This window comes from Agelaius tricolor, unplaced genomic scaffold (genome assembly GCF_023055355.1).
Source record: "Agelaius tricolor isolate 1412-34295 unplaced genomic scaffold, bAgeTri1.0.p SCAF_10, whole genome shotgun sequence".
NCBI classification, from domain to species: Eukaryota; Metazoa; Chordata; class Aves; order Passeriformes; family Icteridae; genus Agelaius; species Agelaius tricolor.
In genome coordinates, this window is record NW_027269270.1 from 31,338,740 (window position 1) to 31,361,023 (window position 22,284).

Genomic DNA, 22,284 nt, shown 5'->3' on the forward strand with positions numbered 1-22,284 from the left:
CCATTTCAGTATTGAAAGGTATCTGGGAATTATAACAAATTTGAGTTCCAAACTGGCTAAGACAGATCAAACAGTCAGACAGACCATCCTCTATTTAAAAAAAAAAAAAAAAATCATATATATGAAGTGATATAACAGTTTCAATATATTCATATATATGAAGTGTTATAACAGTTTCCAGTGCTTAGGAAAGGCTGACAATCAACTTTAAACTAAGTGTTTCTGAGCTCATCTAACATTTATTATATCAAAGTCTGAAAGGTTGAATGTAAGCATGGAATTTAAATATCTTTTAAGATCAGTTGTTTTTTTTCTGAATGCTTATCATCATTTAAAAGAGCAAGTGCAATATATCAGCACAACCTATTTTGAAATGTGTTTTAAGAGAAACCAGGAACACAAGAATGAAAACATATAATTTGTATTGACTTTCCATCTGAATAATGGAGCTCTGTAACATACTCTTCGTTCAATCAATACAAATTTAAATCTAAAGGAAACATTTAAAGTTTGGGAAGTCAGTAATGTCACAATGCCAGAACAGCAACAAGCAAAGGAGATGAAAACAGGAGGCATGGAAAGTGCAGAAAGTCTGGAGGAGAAAAAAGGCAACATTTAAAATGCTCAAGAAATGAAAGCAAAATAAGCAGAAATGAGATACAACAGAGGGAACTAAGAGAGGCTTGGAAAAAGAAACTGGAAAGAGAAGAACTGCTCAATTCAAGCATTTTAGTTCTATATACTTATTATTCTGTAACTCATTATATTTCACTGGCAATTCTTTAGATTCCCTGGACAAGCACACTTTCTGATACTGAAATGCAATCAGGAAAAAAAGTTAGAATCACATAATTCCTGCATTTTCAGCACTCATATTCCCCTTCTAATGGGCTCACAAATTAATGTTTTTACCATATTCTGAAAATATGTTGCATACTAAGTTCACATGTTATAGCTGTGTACTTGTGAAATGTTTCTTATACATAGGAAAATGCTATTTCAGATAGAGGAAAAAAAGGTAAAGGGCAATGTTCTCATTTTCTTGTGAGTAATTTATTTTTTCTCCTGGAAAACAGATTACAAGTTACTGTTCTAATAGAATACACACCTGGTTCAAGGCATCTTAAATCACCATGGCTATTCTAAGAATTACTTCATAACAACTGAAATTGTTGAAATAGTAGTTTGGCATTTGGGGGACAGCTTGTCTTCATAAGGTCACTTTGAACTTTATTTCTCTAATAGTATAATATAAAAGTATTTTCTTCATTCTAAGTTCATTCAGGATCTCATGCTCAGAGACTCAGATGATAGGGACATTTTGAGTCTCACAGGTTCACAAAAGAAACCAAAATTATTCTCATTCTCCTAAAATGCCCTTCACACAGTCAGCAACTGAAGTGTCAGAGGATCTGTCCTCCAGAGAACTTCCCATGCCTCTTGAATTAAATAAACTGAAAAGGGCCAAGATGATTTGTGCCCCTAAAAGCACATGCCATATTTAATATGGAATAATTTTGTCACAGCTTTGATGGCATTAGGGTAGCATCATTACAGTTTGTAAAAAAAGGATCATTTTTCTTTATATCAGCTGACACCACAGGTCTCAGATCATATATTTAGTATTACATTCTTTGAAAAAAAATCTGGAGAAATCAGTTTGTAACTTCAGATTCTCACCAACAGCAGTAAACATTAAGCAGAAATATCTCATGGGCTTAAGAAACCCAAGAAACTGTAGTCTAACTTTTCTTATCTTATACCACAAGTGAGTATACTTCACTTTTTTCCCTGTTTAGTTTCCAAATATCAGTCATTTCTACCTGATTTGGTTTAAAGTTTGTTTCAAGCTTTCCTCATATGAGTTACTAACACTGTCTTAAATTCCTGTAATCCTCTCCTTTCCCTAACCCAATAAGAATGAACTTTTTTTCAGTTACTGGAAGTGTCCATAATATAGAAAATCAGATTAATCAAAACTCATTGGGAACCAGACCAAAGCACTGACATAAAACAAGAACTTTGGCAGCAATCACTGCAGAGTAAGAATAAATAAAGAATATCTTAATCATATTTACTGAATTGTGAAATATCCAAATAAGCAAAAGAGAATGTGGAAGATATTTCTGTTCAGAGTTGATAAACTCTATGAAAGAATAGAGACATTATAGAATAAAATTATCAAAGAATCCTGGACCAAAGAAAACTGAATTATAAAAATGTAGCTAGCAAACTCAATATTATTTTTAAGTCCCTTTAGCAGGGAGCTAAAGGTGTGATAACAGTTTATATTGCACATGCATGTTTCTGTTTTACACACAACACTGCACCTGAAAAACACACTCCCCTAACATGGTTTCCAAATGATGCCTCAGTACTTATTAAGAGTGAACAACGAGGGGAATACATTCCCCTCTCCTGTTTTGGCTCATGTTGGTTTTCACCTCAATTAGTGAGCTGAGCAGGCTCTTACTGCTGTCAAAAAACAAGTGCCAGAATGCCTTAGGGAAAAAAAACCCATCTTAAATATTGAATGCTAACAGGCAGCTTATAATTGCACATTCAAAATTAACCTTCTAAACCCTCAACCAATACTGATCATTATCATGATTGATCCATTTCTTAAAAATACATGTTAAATCTCCCATATAGAATGCAAAACAGTGTTTATACATATATGCCCATTTATATTAACTGTACATGAAAAACTGTATAAAACTTCAAACAGTTTAAGAATTATACCATATTAACATTCCTAGAAACATCTGGTATTAGCCTTCTTAGGTTAGCAACAGCCTAATATTTCAATATCCCTTTGTACACCAAGAATAGGGAGAGTTTTAATGAGTCCATAGATTGCAATCAACCCCAAATTTGGGCAATCCCAGCCTGCATTTCATATATAGGAAAAAAAAAAAGTGAAAGAGGCTCTCAGTAAATTGCCATCACAGCTATTAACATCCTGAATATTGAACATGCACCAAATTTCAACTTACCAGTACTCACACAACTCTCTCCATCCTTACTGAGCTTCCAGCCTTCATAACACGAGCACTTGACAGTATTTTTATGCTGTTCACAAACTTGGCTACACTTGAGGTGCTTGGTGCAGAAATCCATAATCTCACAAGTTTTGTTGTCTGCAGTAAGATTGAATCCTGCAGGGCAGGAGCACACAATTCTTCCTCCAGGAACCACAGAACACTGATGGCTACACCCACCATTGTTAAGCGAACATTCATCTGAAATAACGTGGAAAAACAATAATTAAGGGCTGCAAAAGCTGCCAGTTAGGTTGCATATAGCAAAGCCAACTAAAACACCTACAAAAGCCTCCAAGATGGGCAAACAAAAATTTAAATTTCTAAAACAGTTTTAATACTTGTTTTTAAAATTATCTGATGTGCAGCCATTCATCTGTTAGCTTTACTGAACCCTTCAAGGTTTTGGCATAGCTCCATGTCCAAGTGGTGATCATCAGGACTCTGTATTAGGATTGACACGGTTTATCACCTTTATCAGTGGGTTTGAGGGCACCCTCAGCAAGGTTCTGATCAGACAGAGTTGTGTGAGTGATGCAGCAGGGAAAAGATGGACCAGAAGGACCTTGCCAGGCTTGAAAGGTGGGGCCTGTGCCACCTGAATGCTGAAATTCAACAAGGCTAAATACCAGGACCTGCACTGATTCAGGGCAATCACAAGCACAAGAACAGGATGGGAAAATAATGGATTGAGAGCAGCCCTGAGTGGGGGGAAGTGGAGGTGTTAGTGGATAAGAAGCACAACATGACCTAGAATTTTGCAGCCCAAAAAGCCAAATGTGTCTTGGACTGCATCAAATAAAGCTGTACCTCAAAAGGAGGAGATTCTTCCCCTGTTCTTGTGAGACTCCACCTGAAGGACTGAACCCAGCTCTGGGGCCCCCAAGATGAGAAGGATGGGGACATTTTGGAGCCAGTGCAGGGAAAGTCACAAAAACACTCTTAGGGCTGGAGCAGTTCTGCTCTGTAAAGAGGCTGAGAGCTGGGAGTGTTCAGCCTGAAGAAGAGGAGGCTCCAGGGAGACCTTAGAGTCCTTTCCAGGGCCTAAAGGGGCTCCAACAGAGCTGGAGATGGACTTTGGACAAGGGCCTGCAGTGACAGGACAAGGAGGAGTGGCTTCAAATTGACAGAGGACAAGTTAGATTTGATACTGAGAAGAAATCTTTGACTTTGAGAGTACTGAGGCCCTGGCCTCAGAGAAGCTGTGGCTGGCCCATCCCTGGAAGGGTCCAAGGCCAGGTTGAAAGGGGTTTGGAGTAACCTGGTCTAACAGAAGTATCCTTCCTAAGCAGGAGGCCAGAACAGACTGACATTTAAGGTGCCTTCCAAACAATTCTATGGTAGGAACTCAAGTTCTGTAGTTGGAGAGAACTGCAGATGAGCTGAAGTCCTTTCCTACACATTGACACCCTTCAAATTGTTTACCTCCAGGAATGTTTTAAGGGGCTTGAAAACTAAACACTTGTCTCCTTTGCCTTATTTGAAGAAAGCTAAAACTTCAAGCATAAACTCAGTATGACTTTAACTAAACTAAAATCCTCACATAGGCCCCAGTGCTAAAATTTCAGTAGGAGAACCTTTTCCTCAACAGGAGCTATCACAACAGGCAGCATCATGAGCAATCAGAAAAAGGGGTCTAAAAAGTACCACAAAGATCGCCTTCATCAGATCCATCAGGGCAATCTCTTCTCCCATTGCAGAGCTTCTCAGGCTGTAGGCAGATGGAGGTATCATTAGCACAAGGGTATTTTGGTGGTCCACACAAATAGCCCTCGCAATTATCCTCATCAGACTGATCCTCACAATCAATATCGCCATCACATAGCCACGCTTTGCTAATGCATCTCCCTTGGGGAAAAGAGACAATAAACACAGCAAATCAGACTGGAGGCAAACTTTAGGAGGAAAAAAAAAAACCTTCAAAACAATGTACAGATTTCTCTTTTATTATTATTATTCTTTTCTATTAATACTTTTTTCCTCTTTGATGTGCAGAAAGAAACCAACCTGCACTTATACTCTGAAGCATCGTTCACAGCACTTTTGACAATCTAATTTTCCAAACGACACCAGCCCTACTTATTTGTGTGCTGCACAAAAGTGCATACAGGCAGGACACAACCTCAAAATCTGTTAAATACACCAAATGATGCTAAAATTTCCTAATTATTTTTAATTTTTGCTTTTCTTCATCTCTCTTCTTTTATCTTCTACAGCAACAGCCCTCCATGGAAGCAATGTTTCAATACACTACTTTTAATTAGCATGGGTGTGCAAAGCAAAAATCTTTCTAGAAGTAGACACAACCCATTCCCCAGTGATGTCAGATAAATGAGCAGCTTTTAGGCAAAATAACTACAGCAGACAAAATTTCTTAAATTACCTCAGTTTTGTCAAATCAGTGTTCAGATCATGTCTCAAAAGGGAGAAAAGGAATTTACGGTGACCATCAATGTCTAGAGAGGCAAGGAAGCCTCTTGATTAGAAAAAGGGTTTTAATCTTTAAAATCATGGAGGTATTAAATTAGAATCAACAAAAGGAGGGATTTAAACGAAAAGAACCAAAACTGAGAATGCTGACACTTACAGGTGTGTATGTGTGCTCCTGTCCTAACCTATTTTTCTACTTGCTACCTACAGCCAGGAGGGTTTAGCTGTAAATTTTGATAACACTGAGCCTGAACAGAAATGTCATGTATTTTATTTTCCAATTAATAGAGAGAGAACAGATAGAACCACAGCTAATGAAGCTCATCTAGATTTTTTTTTCTCCCATGAATTAATTATTCAGAGAAAAATTCAATTGGAATGGGAAAAAGATCCTGGGAATGTTTCCATTAACAGCAATTCTGGTGGATGCCCAGGCACTGACTGGCAAAGCCTGAGACTCCTAAGTTCAAACCTCCTCAGCATGAATGGACACAACTTTCTGCCCACCCTTCCCAGCTTATACAATACCAGATTTCAGTTTTCTTAAAAGGACACATTTGTTGAAGATTGGTTTAATGCACTTGGTTCGACATTTTAGCCTTCTTTTGATGCAAAAATAGTTAATGTCCTCACAGAAAGTCAAGGGGATAAAAGACAGTGAAACAAGAAAACTGAAAAAGACCCACGATTCTGCTGCACTCATGAGGCAAATGTGAGATTGTTCTCACTTTTGGTGAAGAAAAGCAAGAAGTGAAACTTCAGAATCATACTACACTGAATGTGAGGTTTAAACAACAGAACATCATTTTGCCAGTGCAAAATCAGCTTGAAAACAAACAGGGAGGGGTGGTAATTAGAAAGAAAATCTTGCACCATTTTCTTTAGTGGCCAAAGTCCCAAATATCCCATACTGAAAAGACAGAACTGCACAGACATGAGGAAACAAAACTGTATGCAATGCACCATATGTATGCAGCTTATCATTGCATGCAATCAGAAATGTTTAAAAAAAGTGTCCCTGTTCTTTATTATCTTGAATGCTCATTGATTTTATATATTACTAGAACACAGCAGTAGAATGCAAGCTAATGGAAAATACCAACATGAACCAAACCAACCATAACCCAAAGTAAATTGAAGTTGCTTCCAGTAGTGCTCCTAATCTGTTATTTTAATCTTTAATGCATTCAAATGTTTACAGAGAAAATCAGTTTCCCTGCTTTTCTTGTACCTTAGTGAAGATATGTTTTATAATGAAAGATTCATCTTTCATTATGATAGATATGACATGTTCTTAAGTAGAATATACTTTCGAGGAATTAATCTTTGCCAAGATTCTGAAGAGATGGACTTCATGAAATATTATGACTGTCTTGAAATCATTACTTAAAATTCACTAAAGTATTTTTCCTTTATTGCCCCTTAGTGAAACTCACACTTCTGGTTTTTCCAGGAACCTCTTTAGTAAAATTCCATCATAAATTAATTGCCTCAATAGCTGTATCTGCCCTTTTCCAAAGCTCTTTTGTGTAACACAGTGAATCAGGAGGCCTGAGCAGCAGCTATGTGGGAAAGCCTGATCCAAATGCTTCTCCAATGCTTTTGATTTCCTGCAAATATTATCAACAGAATTAACTACTTATACACCCCTTCAGTTTTTGTCAGGATACTGAAGCCAGGAGGTTTTTTCACTGAGTATATCTTCAACCACAGGAAAACTACTTTGGTGGAGCATTAATTGCACTGTTTCCTCTTGCAGATAGTTCTTACTGCCTAAAGCTGTAATGTAACACCTTCCTAAACTATAGCATGGACTCAATCTCCATCCCATCAACGTTACAGAATGTTCCAACCTGACACATTTAACAGAGTGCTGTGATGGTTGGTGATCTCACTTGTCCTGTAGAACACACATGGGACTTAGACTGAATCACATTGTTTCAAAAATGTGGTCATTTCTCAATTTAAAGATTTTAGTACAAAACAGATATTTATAAATGACTCCTGGATGAGACAGGAGGAAAAAAAAAAAGCCAAAAAACAGGCCTAAAGAAGAAGAAGAAGAGAGCTGATACCACAGAAAACAATGTGGCCATGAGCTAAGGATAAAAACACTACCAATTTTCTCATCACATTTCTGGATGGAAAACCTTTCCTTCCCAGCCTTCCTCAGCACCAGGTTCTTTGGTCACAAATCTAATCTGGACTCATCCACACAGCACCAGTGCTGCTTTTGTTATAATCTTCCAGCATCACTGTGATCTGCACCCACTGATTTGATTTCCTCTATGTACGTTCCTTATTTTCCGTTCCAAACTAATACTACTTTTGTCCTCAAATTCTTTTTTTCCCTCTAATATATTATTACATGTAATAAAAATAAAACAAAAAAAAAAAAACCAAAAAAAAAAAAAAACACAAAAAAAACCAAAAAAACCAAAAAACCAAAGTATAAAAAAGTAGTCCAGAGTAGCATCAGAAATGGTTGGATACCATCAACTGCTGCTTGAAAAAATAAAAATAACAGTAAGTATGACAAATAAGCATTACAGCTCAGATGTACTGCTTACTAAACTGAAGTATTCATGGCTCTTCTGCATTTGTCTTCACAGAAGTACTTTAATGATCATTAGAGTAATTAGATGACATTTTAAGTGAGATTGCACAGATTCTGCTCTTGGTGCAGCACTACTAACTGATAAGTAGGGAGATGGAATAAAAAGGATAAATTTATGTAGTACATAAAATTGAGCTGAAGTACATGCCTGAAATAATTTTTGGAGGACAGAATCAGAATTTAAAATAGAAAGTTGGACCTTTGTACAATTTAAATTAATCTAGTCTAATTTAAAAGAAGCCTAATCTAATTTTAAACCAGAAAATAATTGGCTAGCAGCAGCCCAAGAGTAGTCAATCTCAATCAGGTAATGACTGCTTCTCACATCCTACTGCTGTGCAACCTCTAGTAGATTTTTCATCACACATCACTACAAACAAACATGGGAGGGTTTTGAAAAAAAAAAAAATTAGAAAAGCAATTCTGAAATCTGGTAGCTCAAGTACCCTGCAGCATTTTGGCTGACTTTGGATACAGCAGCTCAAGGACTGCCCAGGCTGGACAGTTCCAGCAAGACCAACCAAGATAATAAAGGTGTAAAAACACAAAACAGAAACGGAAGATGTGCAAGGGGAGAAGCAAAGTATTTGTTTATTCAACAAATAATGCTTTTAGGGACTCATAAGTCATTTAATATCCAAAGGAGTCAGATGACTTGCTAGGAATAAAATGTTCCACTACCAGAGGCAAATGACAAAAGGCAATCTCTGTAAGTTTTAGAGTACACTCTGCCATAGATCCTTAACTGAATATTGGAAAAGAAGCTGGGTATGATGGGCTCTTGAGATCACCTCCCCTGTAAGCAGAAAAATCCCTTTTGGCTGAATGCTGACAAACCCTGGTTTTGTAGCTTGGCACTCATCCCTGTGGCATTGTGAAACATCAGCCAAAGCCACAAAAGCCACAGTAAGGAAAGACCCTGCAGCTACTAATTACAGGCACAAAATGGAAAGAAACAAGCAAAAAATGGGCAGTACCATCTCACTATTACTGTTCTCACCAGCTGCCCCTTCCCTCCTCAAGTATTGGCTGTTTTGGCTCCCTCCACACACATGTTCCTACACAGGCCCATCACATTCTGTATCAGATGTCCCCACCCAGCAGTGTCTGAGGGGACAATTAGCCAGTGCCTCCTCGCCAGAACACTGCCATAAATGAGCAAGCCAGACAGCATTATTTCTTTAGAATCGTGCACAGAGAAAATTGCACTTCTTCTGGAACATTCCAGTAACTATTTCTCGTAAACCCATTATCACTCCTTGGTCCAAACCACATGGCACAAATGGAAAAGTAGCTGAACAAAAATTTATTTGCCTTTGCTGTTTTCTGCTACAGTGCATTACTGCATGCCTCCTCCAAATTTTGCTCCTTCCAGGAGGAAGGAATATTGCAAAAGAGAAAATTATGACTGTCATAACTGCTTGCTCCAGTGGTGTTTCCAAACAACAAACAAGGACAATTGCATTTTCCTTCAAATCAAAGCCATGTACCCTTGAATTTAGCAAATTTTTGATGAAATTTTTTGTTTTCCTGTATTTCTATGTGACAGCCAGAGAAGTCACCTTTCACCTTGTACACTGAGATAGTGCCCTCCTTTACCCTTACTACAAACACAGGGAAGTACACAATGAGGGAATGCAGCTTGGACTGTGGACTTTGAAATGGGGTTCTAGCTCTCTATTGAAAAAAACCAGCTCATTCAGACAATTATGCTGAATTTAAATCCTTGCTTTTTCCTGTTTTTGGAAAATCTTAGCTTACCACCAGAATGGGTTTCCATTCTCTGTATCTAAAATCATTCAGGACAAGTAAGAAACCAATACCCAGCCTAAGAAACAAGCTTTTCTGAAAGGAACAAAGCCTAATAACTAAAATCTACACTCCATTTTGAACTCCACACTGCTTCTAACCTATTTTGCTTTCTCTTAACTGAAGTAGTAATATCTTGTCTCATTAGCTTTCCAAATGCAGCTGATGAAAATAAACCTCATCTATTGAGATTTATTCACCTTTCTTGCCTCTAATAATTATGTTTTGGCCACTTGGACTGGTGTTAGCTTTTCCCCATTTAGGCACTAGGAAACACACTTGCTCCTGGTGCTGTTTCCTGTATCAGGGTTTCCATCACTCAGTTTCAGGAAACAGACCACTCTGTTGGAAGTGAATAATCCATTTATACCTATAGAAAAAATTTAATGTGACAGCTACTTATTCTACAGATCTTTTGGGAGACAAAAGGAAATGTGTTTTTTTTAGACACAATTCAGTGTTCCATATTTCTTTTTCAAGGCATCATGATTTTTATAACTTTAAAATCCAAGGAACAGCAAGATACTTTTGTACAGAGATCACACATTCCCTCTGACACATTTATCATGCTTAGCTGTAACACAGGCATTAGAATGGGTTTTCCCTTCCTTCAATATTTGTAGTTGCCCAATGGCAACAATATTCCAATATTCCTACTTCTTACAGCTTTAAATATTGCTGTGGAAGTTGTTTTATCCCTAATATCACACAAAGCTTTGATAGAAATCACAAAAATATTAATACTGCGCAAACATATATTAATTTCTTCTTTAACTGGACTTTCCCTTAAAAAAAAGTTCCATCTAAACATTATTGTTTATATCATTTCATATCCTTATGCAATGGTTGCCACATTCTTACCCCACCTTTTAGTGTAGCACACTTAGAGAAAAAAAAAAAATTGGTTTTAAACACAATCAAATAATGTATTTTTCTTCCAATACTGCACTTCAAATTTCCAGTGCTGTAGTTGTAATTCTTCAAATATTCAAGGTACTCTATACTGTTTCATTCAACTTATTTCTAGGGCCAGAAAGGGGAAAGTGAAGAAAATACCTGAACTTTGGAGTACTATTAAGTGCTTTATTTAAGCATTTGGTGTGATGTACTGTCATAGAGAGTGGATTCAGCTTTAAGTAATCTCAAAACTCATCCATTTCATATTTTAAATCAGAAAACAGGACAGGTAAATCAATATCATTTTCCTGGTAGGAATACAATGGGTAACCTCACCTTATGAGTATTAAGCATCAGTTAAAGAGTAGATACGTGATGAAGCAACACAAACCCAGGCAGAGCAAGTGAGAGGAAAATGCATCTGCAAGCCCCTACCTGTACTCCTGCAGGAGAACTTTGTTTTCTCATCACACACCCGGAGAGTTCCATTGCAGCCTTTCTCATCGCTGCCATCCTCGCAGTCCTTCTCTCCATCGCAGCGCCACAGCTCAGGAACGCAGCTCCCGTCAGGGCTGCACTGAAATTCCCTCCCGCTGCACCTTCCAGGAGAGGGAGTTTCTTAGAAAAATAAGAATTACATTGAAGAATTTGCTCGTGTGAGGTTTTTTTTTTTTTTTCATTCCAAGTCTACGCTGGATTAGAATCCTCTTCCTAACCCAAGCCAAAATCAGAGTTCCCCAGTACAACACTCAAAACGCCCTATTCCACCTTATAACTGACCACTTCAACACAAGCTTCAGACAAACTCTTTCTTACCTCCTCACTTCCTTCACTTCCCCCTCCAGCACACGCTCAATACTGATTTTTATTTCCTTTTTTCACATCTGTCAGACAGGAAGGAGTTTGGAGGTGTAAGGAACAAGGCTGATGAAGTTACCTTGGTGTTTCATAAACCCTGTGCTTAATCCTCAAGCTGCTTTCCCTCATCCGTCCTCCTTCTCCTTTTTTACCCAACAAGGTCCCTCTCCTAATGCACAGACCCTGAGAGGTCCCACCTGTGCCCCACCAAGGCCCCCACACCTGCTGGTTTGTGCTGTCACAGCACTGCAGGAGCAGCTGGAGCAGTTCCAAAGCCCACAGCAAAGGGGCTTCACTCAGTGCAGCCCTGAAATCAGTGCTGACTGCTTCAAACAATAATTACTGGGAGGTTTTAATTATTCATCACATACATAATTCTCTAAGCATTTTCTAGCTTATGGCCATTTCAATTTTATTCTTGCTTTTCTTTTCCCAAGCTATTACAACTGTATTTCTATTATTTAATAACGTACTAACGACAATAGCATGAACTTCAAAGTAATGGCATACTTATACTTCCCTGCTTGTACCAAGAAGCATTATTTGAATCAATTCTTATAGCACTGCTTATAAATATACATTTTATTTTATTTTATTTAACATTGCTTTGTTGGTTTTTTTCCCTTACATAATCAACGTTCGTGTATTCTATTGTAAAAAGTTAGAGCAAGGCTTTTAAGTTTAAAATGGAAATGAACAGGGGTAAAAGTGGGTTGATCAGATAAAAATTACTTTTGTGAATGTATAAAATTAATATGACATTCTGATAATTCATGTATTTGTGTGAGGTATCCAACTAGATTTAAAATATAAAGTTATGAAAAGGGACCAATAACAATGTGTACAATTACTTTGTTGTAGAAAAAACATTAATAGGAAAATATGAAAGATATTCCCTCATTCTGATCTGATTATTCTTTATCCTTTGCCATAAGCATCCTTCCTTTCTCTCCCCAGTCAAATAAATACAATGTATAGCATTTAAATAGGGCTGAAGTTTGTTAAAATACTTTTATATAAAAAAAAACCAAAAAGACTTGCATCACACAAAAATGAGAGTATTACTGTTGAAATTTAAAAAACCAGAAAATATCAATAATAACTTAAAGAATGCTTCTGTCTCTTCACCTAGACAGCATGCATCTCTGCAATAAGACAAACACCACATCTAGCAAAATTTCTTGAAGTAAAACTGTAAAACTTATCTCTCTGTAATACATGTTTTGTTTTTTTTCTCTTCATGATACACTTCTGTGTTATCACATTGCACCTGACATATTTCCCATTCCAGCCTTTACCAAGGTTAAAAGCATCTCCTCTTTTCCCATTGGCTGGAGGTCAGGTATTTATAACAAATTATTCTCTATATTAAAAACTTGGGGAAAAAAAAAAAATAAATCTAACCTTCCCTGCTGCAGTTTGTTTTGGTTTCATCACTGAAATCTCCACAGTCATTGTCACCATCACAGGCCCAGTGCCCTGGGATACATCTGCCATTCTGACACCTGAACTGCTCAGCAGAACATGAGTGAACGCAGCCCAGCTCGTCACTGCCGTCACCGCAGTCGTCATCTGCAAACAGCATTTTTAAATATTAAAATATAAAATTTCTGAATTAATAGGTATGGAGGGAAAATCATTTTGAAAATAGCAAAAAAAACCTGTAAATAAAGTACTATGTTTTCAGCCCACGGGCACCAAATCATTGCTAATGCACAAAATGCTTTAAATATTATTTACCAACAGCACTCAACTCTGTCATTTTGGATAGTCTAACCCCTTACTCAGTTATTCAATCAGAGACACCAGCAAGCATGAGAAGCCTGTAGATTTTCTTAATTTCTTTAACTGTGTGTGAAAAAGCCAGGCTTTCAAACACGGTTGGTTTACTTTATTCTCTGTGATAACCTAAGATAGTTAATCACAGACACAAACAGCTTCATATAAAACAAAATGAAAACCTGACAAATTTCTTTTCAGTACTATTAAACTTTGTTTCCATGTGCTTACGAGAGTGCAAAGTGGAGAAGGCACATAAATAATCATGGACTGCAGTTTCTCATTACTCTAATGTTGCAGTCATTACAACAGTCTTAAGGCAATTCCCGTAATTTGATCGTGGTCATCAAGGGAAGAAGGAGATAAATATGTTAGGTACACTCTAAAGGGTCTCCATGCACAGAAATTCATCAGCACACTGTGATAATTTCGGGAATTCGTCCATTTACAGCTAAAAATTCCTGTCAGACAAATAAAATTATAGAAACACCAAATGCTTTGGACCAACCCAATGTTATTAGGACTGGAGCATAATCACTTCCACACCAAAAGATCTGAGAGGAGATTCATTTTAACATTCAAATATGTACTTTTCCAGCCAAAAGAACTAAATACATTTTAAAGTTTTGCTGGCCTTCAGTCTTCAAGGATGCTATTTATTTAACTGAACTTGTCCGCAAAAAGCAAAAAAATCAGATATAGTGGTCACAGAAATCATGTTGTTTTCTAAGAACAGAAAACACTTCCAAAGCAATAGCTTTGCTTTTTTTGCTTTTTTTTTTTTTTTTTTTTTTTTTTTTTTTTTTTTTTTAGTAATGAATCCTCATACTTCATTCTACATAATATAGTATTTGTACCCATTACAATATCCAATGCCCCATTCCTTATCTGAATCTTCAGTGCTGATTTCTAGGTCAGGTCAGTAATTCTAAAATGCTTTATTTATTCTCTGACCACTTACAAGCCAAGCTGACAAAACGAGTCTCAGAAAAGAAGAACATCAAAGCAGTATTTATGTGATATCCCTCATATTCATTTCAGATATAGAGGACTTGATACTTGCCTGAATCACAGAGCCATTTGCTGCTAATGCATCTTCCATTTCTGCAGATAAACTGAGTTAGTGGCTCACATGTTGGGAATTCTGTGAAAGTGTTCAAAAAGAAATAAAAACTATTTAACATAATTGAATATTACTCTTCAGTAATATTCTGTCACCTTCCTGCATGCATAAATTACACAAGTGTGCTGTAGCAAACATTTGCACCTTCCAGGTCTTTAATCTGGAGAGGAGAAAAAGTTGAGACACCAAAAAGAAAAATAAAATGGCTTCAAACTGTAAATACTGTCCAAACTCTACTTTTCATCAACATGAAATTCATTCCTCTGTGATAAATGGTCAGGTCCTATATTCCCATCAGACCAAGGCTGGTTTTCCCACTATGCCAATATTTAAGACTAACCAAAGCTTGATGACTGATACAAATTCTATTTTCCATGTGCTTATTTACAGAAGGGTTCTCCAATTGCAATAGCACTGCCAGGAAGAGACAGGAAATGGAGCACTATAAAATGGGAAGGTTAAGTACCAAGCTAAAGAACAGCCAAGAAATAAAGTTACTCTACACTGGCATAATAAAATACAAGATTAAAATGTCAGCCTTCACAAGCAATTCCTCCCAGCATTCCAGTAAAGCAGTAGAAATCTGAGACAATATTATTCACAAAGAATCATCTGTATTGAACACACATATTTGTTTCTATAATTATCTAGTATGCTTCTGAATAGAGTAACTTAAATATAGTCTGAATTTTTTCCGACTTCTTTTTCTTCTAAAGCCAATGACATAGGTAGATGGGTGAATTTATTACTTACCTGCTAAACACTCTGAGAAATACTGAAGAGTTTTTTCTAAATTTTTAAACCATGCCACATAAATATAAAACTCTCTTAGGACGAGAACTGGAATCACTTTGTTTTTACTGAACCTCACAAAGTTTTGGCCCAAAAAGAGTCACACTCTGATGAAGCACTAAACCAAACCAGCTTCATCAAAAAACAGATTTAAATAAAATAAATTTTAATTTAAAAATTACATAAAGAACACCAAGAACTTAACTGAAGTGATTATCCTGCTTCAAGGGTGAAAAAGGGTAAGAAAAAAGCTACCATTGATGATAACACTTTGTCAGTTACTTCCAGAAAATTCTTGCTTTTTTTGTTTGCTTGTTTTGGGTTTTGTTTGCTTGTTTTGGGTTTGTTATTTTTATTCATGTAAAGACTACATTTTTTGCCCCATGCCTGCAAGTGCTCCATGCCAGTTTGGGTGGAGCTCTGGCCTGGTGGGAAGGGTCCCTGCCCTTGGAGGGGGCTGGAGCAAAATGGTCTCTAAGGTTCTTTCCAACCCAAAGCACCCTGTGCTTCTACACTGCAACGCATCATGTTCTGTGATTCTGCACCTGCAGACAGCTCATTGACCCTCGTGCTCTCAGACTCACAGCAGTTACCAGTGCCCTGCAAAACAAGTGACTGTTAAAATCCTCAATTGTTTGGAAGCAGCTGATTAGAGAGAGCACACCCCTCTCTGCAGTATCTCAGCAAAGCAGCAGTCAGCTGCTGATACTCTCTCATGATAGAACCAAGATTTTTTATTGTTTTTTACTGAAAAATACAAGATCAAATATACTTCTGTTGAGGTTTGAAACAGCCTGATTTTATTGACATCTAGAATATGCTGAGAGGGCCCATTGGAGAGGTATGTGGCAGAGATAAAGAATAATTTTTGAGGGTGACAGCATTTGATAATGGGCTGTAAATTAAAAAAGTCTTGATTGATCTGCATATTTGGTATTGTAGTTAAAAACTCATTAAATAGAAAATGCTGCATTTGCTTTGGGTTTATTTCTCAGCCAAGCAAAGTCTATTTGCCATTTCAGAAACAGCATTATCATTTCATTGGACAAGAGATCACTCTATGTTTTATATGTTACAGAAGAATTTTCCTTTCCCCCCCCCCCCAAAAGAAAAATCCACTTACCACAGGATGCCATTTCATCAGTTCCATCTCCACAGTCATCCTCCCTGTCGCACAGCCACGACGTTGGAATACACCGTCCATTGCCGCAGGAAAACTGATTAACCTGACAAGTTCTTGCTGTCAAGACAAAGCACTCCAAAAATACAAGGGAAATGGACTAGATCCATTGGGTCTCTTGGTGGGTGCCTGATTTTAGAAGCTGCAGGGCTGGAGGGCACCTCCTGGCCTGCTGCACCTTTCCCCTGCTCTGACTAAACGTCATTCACCTCCTTTGATTTCAGAGAAAACTGAGGTCATCTGCAGGGCTCTGTTCTACCTCTGCTGTGTGGGATTATTAGGTGTTTCTTCCTTGTAAAATAACATGAAATTCTAGATGTAACTGTGCATAGCTAGGTGGTAAGAAAACAATTAATATGCACTAATGCTTGAATAAAAATCAGGGCATAAAAATGCCCACCAGTTGGAATATTAAGAACCTGTATTCCACACCATGAACAAGGATCTTGTGAGTTTTGTATTTACACAGGAAAATGGGAATTAGCCTGTGTGTGATGTGCCTGGCCTCACTGCTCTTAGAATCCTTGCCTTTGTAAACACTTAACTGCAATCATCCATTAAAGGAATCAATGCATGTCTTTCTCCTGAAGAAATAAGGATCACTTAAAGAATTTGTGCTATGTAGCTACAGAAATTACTTTGAAAGCTGATGAATACTAAAATGTCACTAAAAAGCTAACTTAGAAAACTGTCATTACATATAATTTTGTTTATTTAAAATTTTAACCCATAAAAACGGCAGAGATAGCAACACAGATTTTGATTCCAAATTTAAACTTTTAGAATTCACCTGCATGTTATTCTACACTTTAAAAAAATGGCTGATATGTCAAAGACCCCAGTGACTGAAATAATATTTCTTCATTTATTATTTTCAACTACCATTTTCCTTTTTGTTTGGAGAAGTAGCCCAAAACACAAAAGAGGAATCTAAGTTTAAAATATTTCAAAGTAGTTTTTAAACATTAACTGTGTTTGCCACTGCAGGAATAAATGGAAAAACAAGAATACAAAATTTGATCCATTGCCAACTGACACAGGGTTAAAAATATGGTCTTCAAATTAGACTCTCACCCTACAAACAAACAGTTGGATATCAAAGAATATCAAGGCAGTAAGGCAACAGGGAATATTTTAATACACAATGTGTGTTGTCTTGCACTGCACTTCAGTTCAAAACACTCATCAGCTTATTGATGGATAGCATGTTGCATATTTGAGATTTAATGCTTGTTTAGAGTACTCTGACAACAAGCAGTAAACATCACTTCCACACAAGCAAAGGATAGATTTGGGAATTCCATTATTTACTAGAGTGGAATCAGTAAACAATCTTCATCTTGCTATTTGCTTAAAAACCCACTCACCAGTTAATAACTCAGAAATGAAAAGAATTTGAAGGCACTGAGTGGAAACTGAATAACTAATTATGCATAAACTAAATCACCATTAAATAAAATTTACTGGTGATGTGGCACCCATCACAGAACGTTATTAAAAAAAGTTCTAACTGCCAAAAAAGATTTGTACCTCAGAGTTTGTACCTGAGCATTGCTTTGACAGTCAACCCATATGGAGAGATTAAGAGCTGAATAACTTTGGAAAGCACAGCAAAGCACATGGATTAAGTAAAATATAATTTGCATTCCAGCCTTGGTGGTATCAAAATCTGAATTCATTTAAAATGTCAATAATCAGATTAAAAGTAGCAGCTTGGTTCAGTTCAGTTCAAATCAGTCCTGAACTATTCATGGAACTGAAGTTAGAGAATCTGTTTGCACAACCAAGTAAAATTTTTACCTGCACAAGTTTTATTTGATTCGTCTTCGTTATTACCACAATCATTAGCTCCATCACAAAGCCACCTCTTGGGAATGCAGCGATTATTCTGGCACTTAAACTGATCATCAGGACAGCTGTGATTGACTGTGGAGGAAAAAAGAGAGGAGGTTTTTTTCCCTCTAAGAAGATAACCTGAGAAAAACAGCTGTGAAATCTGTGAAAAGAACACATTCAATGCTGTTCCCCGTGATGCAGTTAGTGTGGTTATCTTGTATGTATAACTACCATGACATAAAGATTGTTCAGCAAACCAGCCAATTACAAACATTGCAGTGCTTCAATCATAAATTAAATAGTATCTAATAAAGATGCCAATATGGGGATCTTCTTCTATTAGGTGATAAAAGGTAGCAGCATTTTATGGAGTTGTTTCCTTAAAGAAACACGTTCTGAATCACCTTTGGGCAGTATGATGAGGTTTGCAAACTAAAGTGCATATAAACAAAGGAAAACACCAAAGGGAACAGCTGCAAGCTGCTAAGTGCAGATCCAAAATATGATACCACAGTGAGCAGGGATTTGGGCAGGTCATAAAATGCTTCTAAAATGAGGCACATTACTGTCAATGGCCACATATAGATCTGCTGTTTACTCACCATGAAATTGTAGGTGTCAAAAAGTGAAATATGCAACACGGTGTAAAACTAACAGAAAAAAAAAAAATCTGGTATTCAGGAGTGAACAAGGTATCTCTCAAACATGTTTTTGCTGGCTACCAATTCTCGAGGAAAGGATGAAGCTGAATGCACAGGATTTATGTAAATACTATTGGCCTGCTCTTGCAACTGTATTAAGTGTTTATGTTCTGCTTCTTTCATGCTAATAACATCTATTATTAGCAGATCTTGCTCATCTAGACAAGAACAGTAAACTGCACACCATTCCAAAGGCTGGGTTAAAAATAATCTCCAGCTATTTTTCACCGACTCAGCCATCCACAGGCTCGTTTTTAAAGTTTAACATACATCTGGAAACAAAGGGTATTTAAAATGAAAGGATGTCTAGCAGGCTTATCCTTGACATTTCAGTAGCTTTTATCTTTGACCTTTCTGCCTATTCTTGCAATTGAAGACGACACAGAGCGAGGGTGATATCAATAGCACACGAACCCTGCTCTGTGTGCAGGGTGCAGAAGCACAGGAAGCAGAGATTAATTAATAATCTCATCAGAAAGGTGTCCCAAATCTCCTACTTCCAAAGTTTGCCATGTGACTGGAGGAAAAAACTGGGAGCACCCAAGTAATAAAATCACAAGTTGAAGAATTTTTTTATTTTTTAAATTTGATTTTAATACTTGACATAGGTACTGCTTTAAATGGTCACTAAGCTTTTGCTCATATATATTTAGTAACTTGTATTCTACTCATAATTGCAAATATTTCAAACTCATAAAGAACTATTGGGGTTACTATGGCAACTGCTGAGAAGAGATCAATGTTATCACACTGGCCATGTAAACTATAGATCACGTTCAGGTTATTATTTCATTTATATTTGTATAAATCCTCAGAGAATTGCAAGCTTTGATCAATGAACTGGTCTTCCTCACACTAATTTAAAAGACAATCAAGTCAAATCTGCTGAAAGATTTTCCTTCTCACTCTCTTTATTAGCTGAGCTCCTTAATTTAAGTGCAGGAAATGCTGGTTTCAAAACAAAATGAGAGCAAGCTCTACAATTCAGAACTAGGAAAATATTTTTTGAAATATTACTGAAATCAGCAATGGCTATCACATGGACCTACCAAAATACATAAATGCTGAGGAAAAAAAAAACAAAACAATGAAACAGAACAAATCCAAAACTGGCCATTTAACAGCCATATGGCAAAAGGTCTGGGCATTACAGAGGATCACAAGATCAGTTTTATCAGCAGAATCAGCCCGTGTGAAGCAGGCAAGATTTACCCAAGGGTGAATAAACAATCACCCTTCACAAACCCATTCTGTCAGCCAGCTTCACAAAGGCCTCAGCAGAAATACACATGTCCAGTTTTGAACATCCAACCCCTAGAATCACTTCAGAAAAGAGCAATGAAGTCTAAAAAAAAACTGCCATAATCCACTAGGAAAAAAAAAAAAACAAACAAAAACAAACAACCCAACAAAGCACAACAACAAAAAACTAACAAAACCCCAGAACAGTTTAGAGTTGTTTGGTCTCAAAGAGATAAGAAAGAGAGACCGAAAAGGGTTTTCAGACTCAGCGATACTGCAGAGCAGAAGAGTGTTCATGTCTACAACTGATTGGGAGAAGTATTGTACTTTCATTTCAGTAAAAGAGATTTGGTTCAGAGAAATGATCTAAGGACAGAAATAGAAAGCTTTGTGACAAACAGAGTAAGGAAGAGGATTCTCAGTGCTGCGACACTAATTTTAAAGCAGGCCACTTAAGAATCTTCCAGAAATGACAGAGACATAATTGGTATGTTTTCTATTATTTTTCATTTCAACAGTAGAACTCCTCTACAGCTAAAAAATATATCTCTTGTAAAACCATAACTTTAAAGACAACGTGCATTAATACTCCAAGTCATGTAGGGATCTGAGTTTTGGTTTTGTTGCTGGTTTGGTTTTCTTGGAGGAGTTTTGCAGAGGAGGTGATTTGTTTACTTTGTTGGTTTGAATACTTGTGGGATTTTGGTTTTGTTTGTTTTTTGTTTTTTTCCTTTTTTTCCTGAGGAGTTTTTGATTTTTTTTTAAGAAATGCATTATACATTCTCAGAAATTTTCATGGTTGGACAGGACCTGTAAAATCCCCTGCTGTATTCCCCTACTTGAGCGGGGCCAGATAGAACAGGTTTATCAGGACCAGGTCCATAGAAATTTCAAGCATCTCCACAGACAGAAGTTCCACAACCAGTCTGGGCAATCTATTCCAGTGTCTGACAGTTAAAAATTGTTATTTTTCAGATGTCCAGATAAAATGAATGCTTTTCAGTTTGTGCCCATTACCTCTTGTCCTAGTGACATTACCAAGAGCCTGGCTCCCTTTTTCCATCCCCTCCCATAGGATGTTATACTGTGACCCATGTAAGAAATGGTGGAAAACAAAGCAAAAATCACCAATATTTAAAGAATCAGAAATGACAATGCCAACCCCAAAAGATGACTGGTCTGGCACTGTGCTTTGCAATGAGTGCACCAGCGAGATTTGAAAGGGCTGCCATTCCTGCACGCAGGAAAAGAAGGAAACGAAAGATTTGCAGCAATGGCTGCAGGGTGATTGCTTTAGTTTGGCTGCATGGTTTGGTTTGCAATCCTTGAAGCTGAGCCTGGGCTGTGGGGTAAAAGGGAAGTGCCTACGTACAGCAGATCTCCGCATGCTCGTCGCTGCCGTCCAGGCAGTCGTCGTCGCCGTCGCAGCGCCAGCGCTCCTGGATGCAGCGCTTGTTGCTGCACTGGAACTGCTCTGCCTTGCACAGCTGGGGCAGCACTTCTCCCTCTTTAACTGGGGAAAACATCCAACAACAACATCTCTTTATCTGCTTGGTACAGCCAGAATGCAATACTGCCCCTACACAAATGCATATCACAGAGCTCACAGAATGACCAGGCTGGAAGAGACCTTCAAGATCATCGAGTCCAACCCAGCCCCAACACCTCAACTGAACCCTGGCACCCAGTGCCACATCCAGGCTTTGTTAAACACACCCAGGGATGGTGACCCCACCACCTCCCCAGGCAGGCCATTGCAGAACTTTATCACTCTTTCCATAAAAAACTTTTTCCTAATATCCATCCTGTATCTTCCTTGAAGCAGCTTGAGGCTGTGTCCTCTGGTTCTGTCAGTGCTGCCTGCAGAGAGAGACCAACCCCACCTGATCACAGCCATCTTTCAGGGAGCTGTAGAGAGTGGTAAGGTCACCTCTGAGTCTCCTTTTCTCCAGGCTAAACACCCCCAGCTCCCTCAGTCA

General features: G+C 37.6%; 1 protein-coding gene across 5 annotated transcripts in view; it reads right to left on the minus strand.

The window, feature by feature from the left end:
• The window catches only part of LRP1B (LDL receptor related protein 1B), a 637,687-nt gene that overhangs the window by 185,241 nt on the left and 430,162 nt on the right, over window positions 1-22,284 (minus strand). For 4 of the 5 annotated variants that reach the window (XM_071435460.1, XM_071435459.1, XM_071435457.1 and 1 more), the window contains exons 16-23: window positions 21,678-21,818; window positions 18,327-18,452; window positions 16,470-16,586; window positions 14,495-14,575; window positions 13,057-13,224; window positions 11,230-11,412; window positions 4,689-4,889; window positions 2,997-3,242 (exon numbers count right to left, since the gene is read on the minus strand). In XM_071435460.1, coding sequence (XP_071291561.1) covers window positions 2,997-3,242; window positions 4,689-4,889; window positions 11,230-11,412; window positions 13,057-13,224; window positions 14,495-14,575; window positions 16,470-16,586; window positions 18,327-18,452; window positions 21,678-21,818 — 1,263 coding nt within the window. Of the gene's footprint in view, window positions 1-2,996; window positions 3,243-4,688; window positions 4,890-11,229; window positions 11,413-13,056; window positions 13,225-14,494; window positions 14,576-16,469; window positions 16,603-18,326; window positions 18,453-21,677; window positions 21,819-22,284 lie in introns of those variants that run through there. The other variant, XM_071435461.1, reaches the window with a different exon arrangement.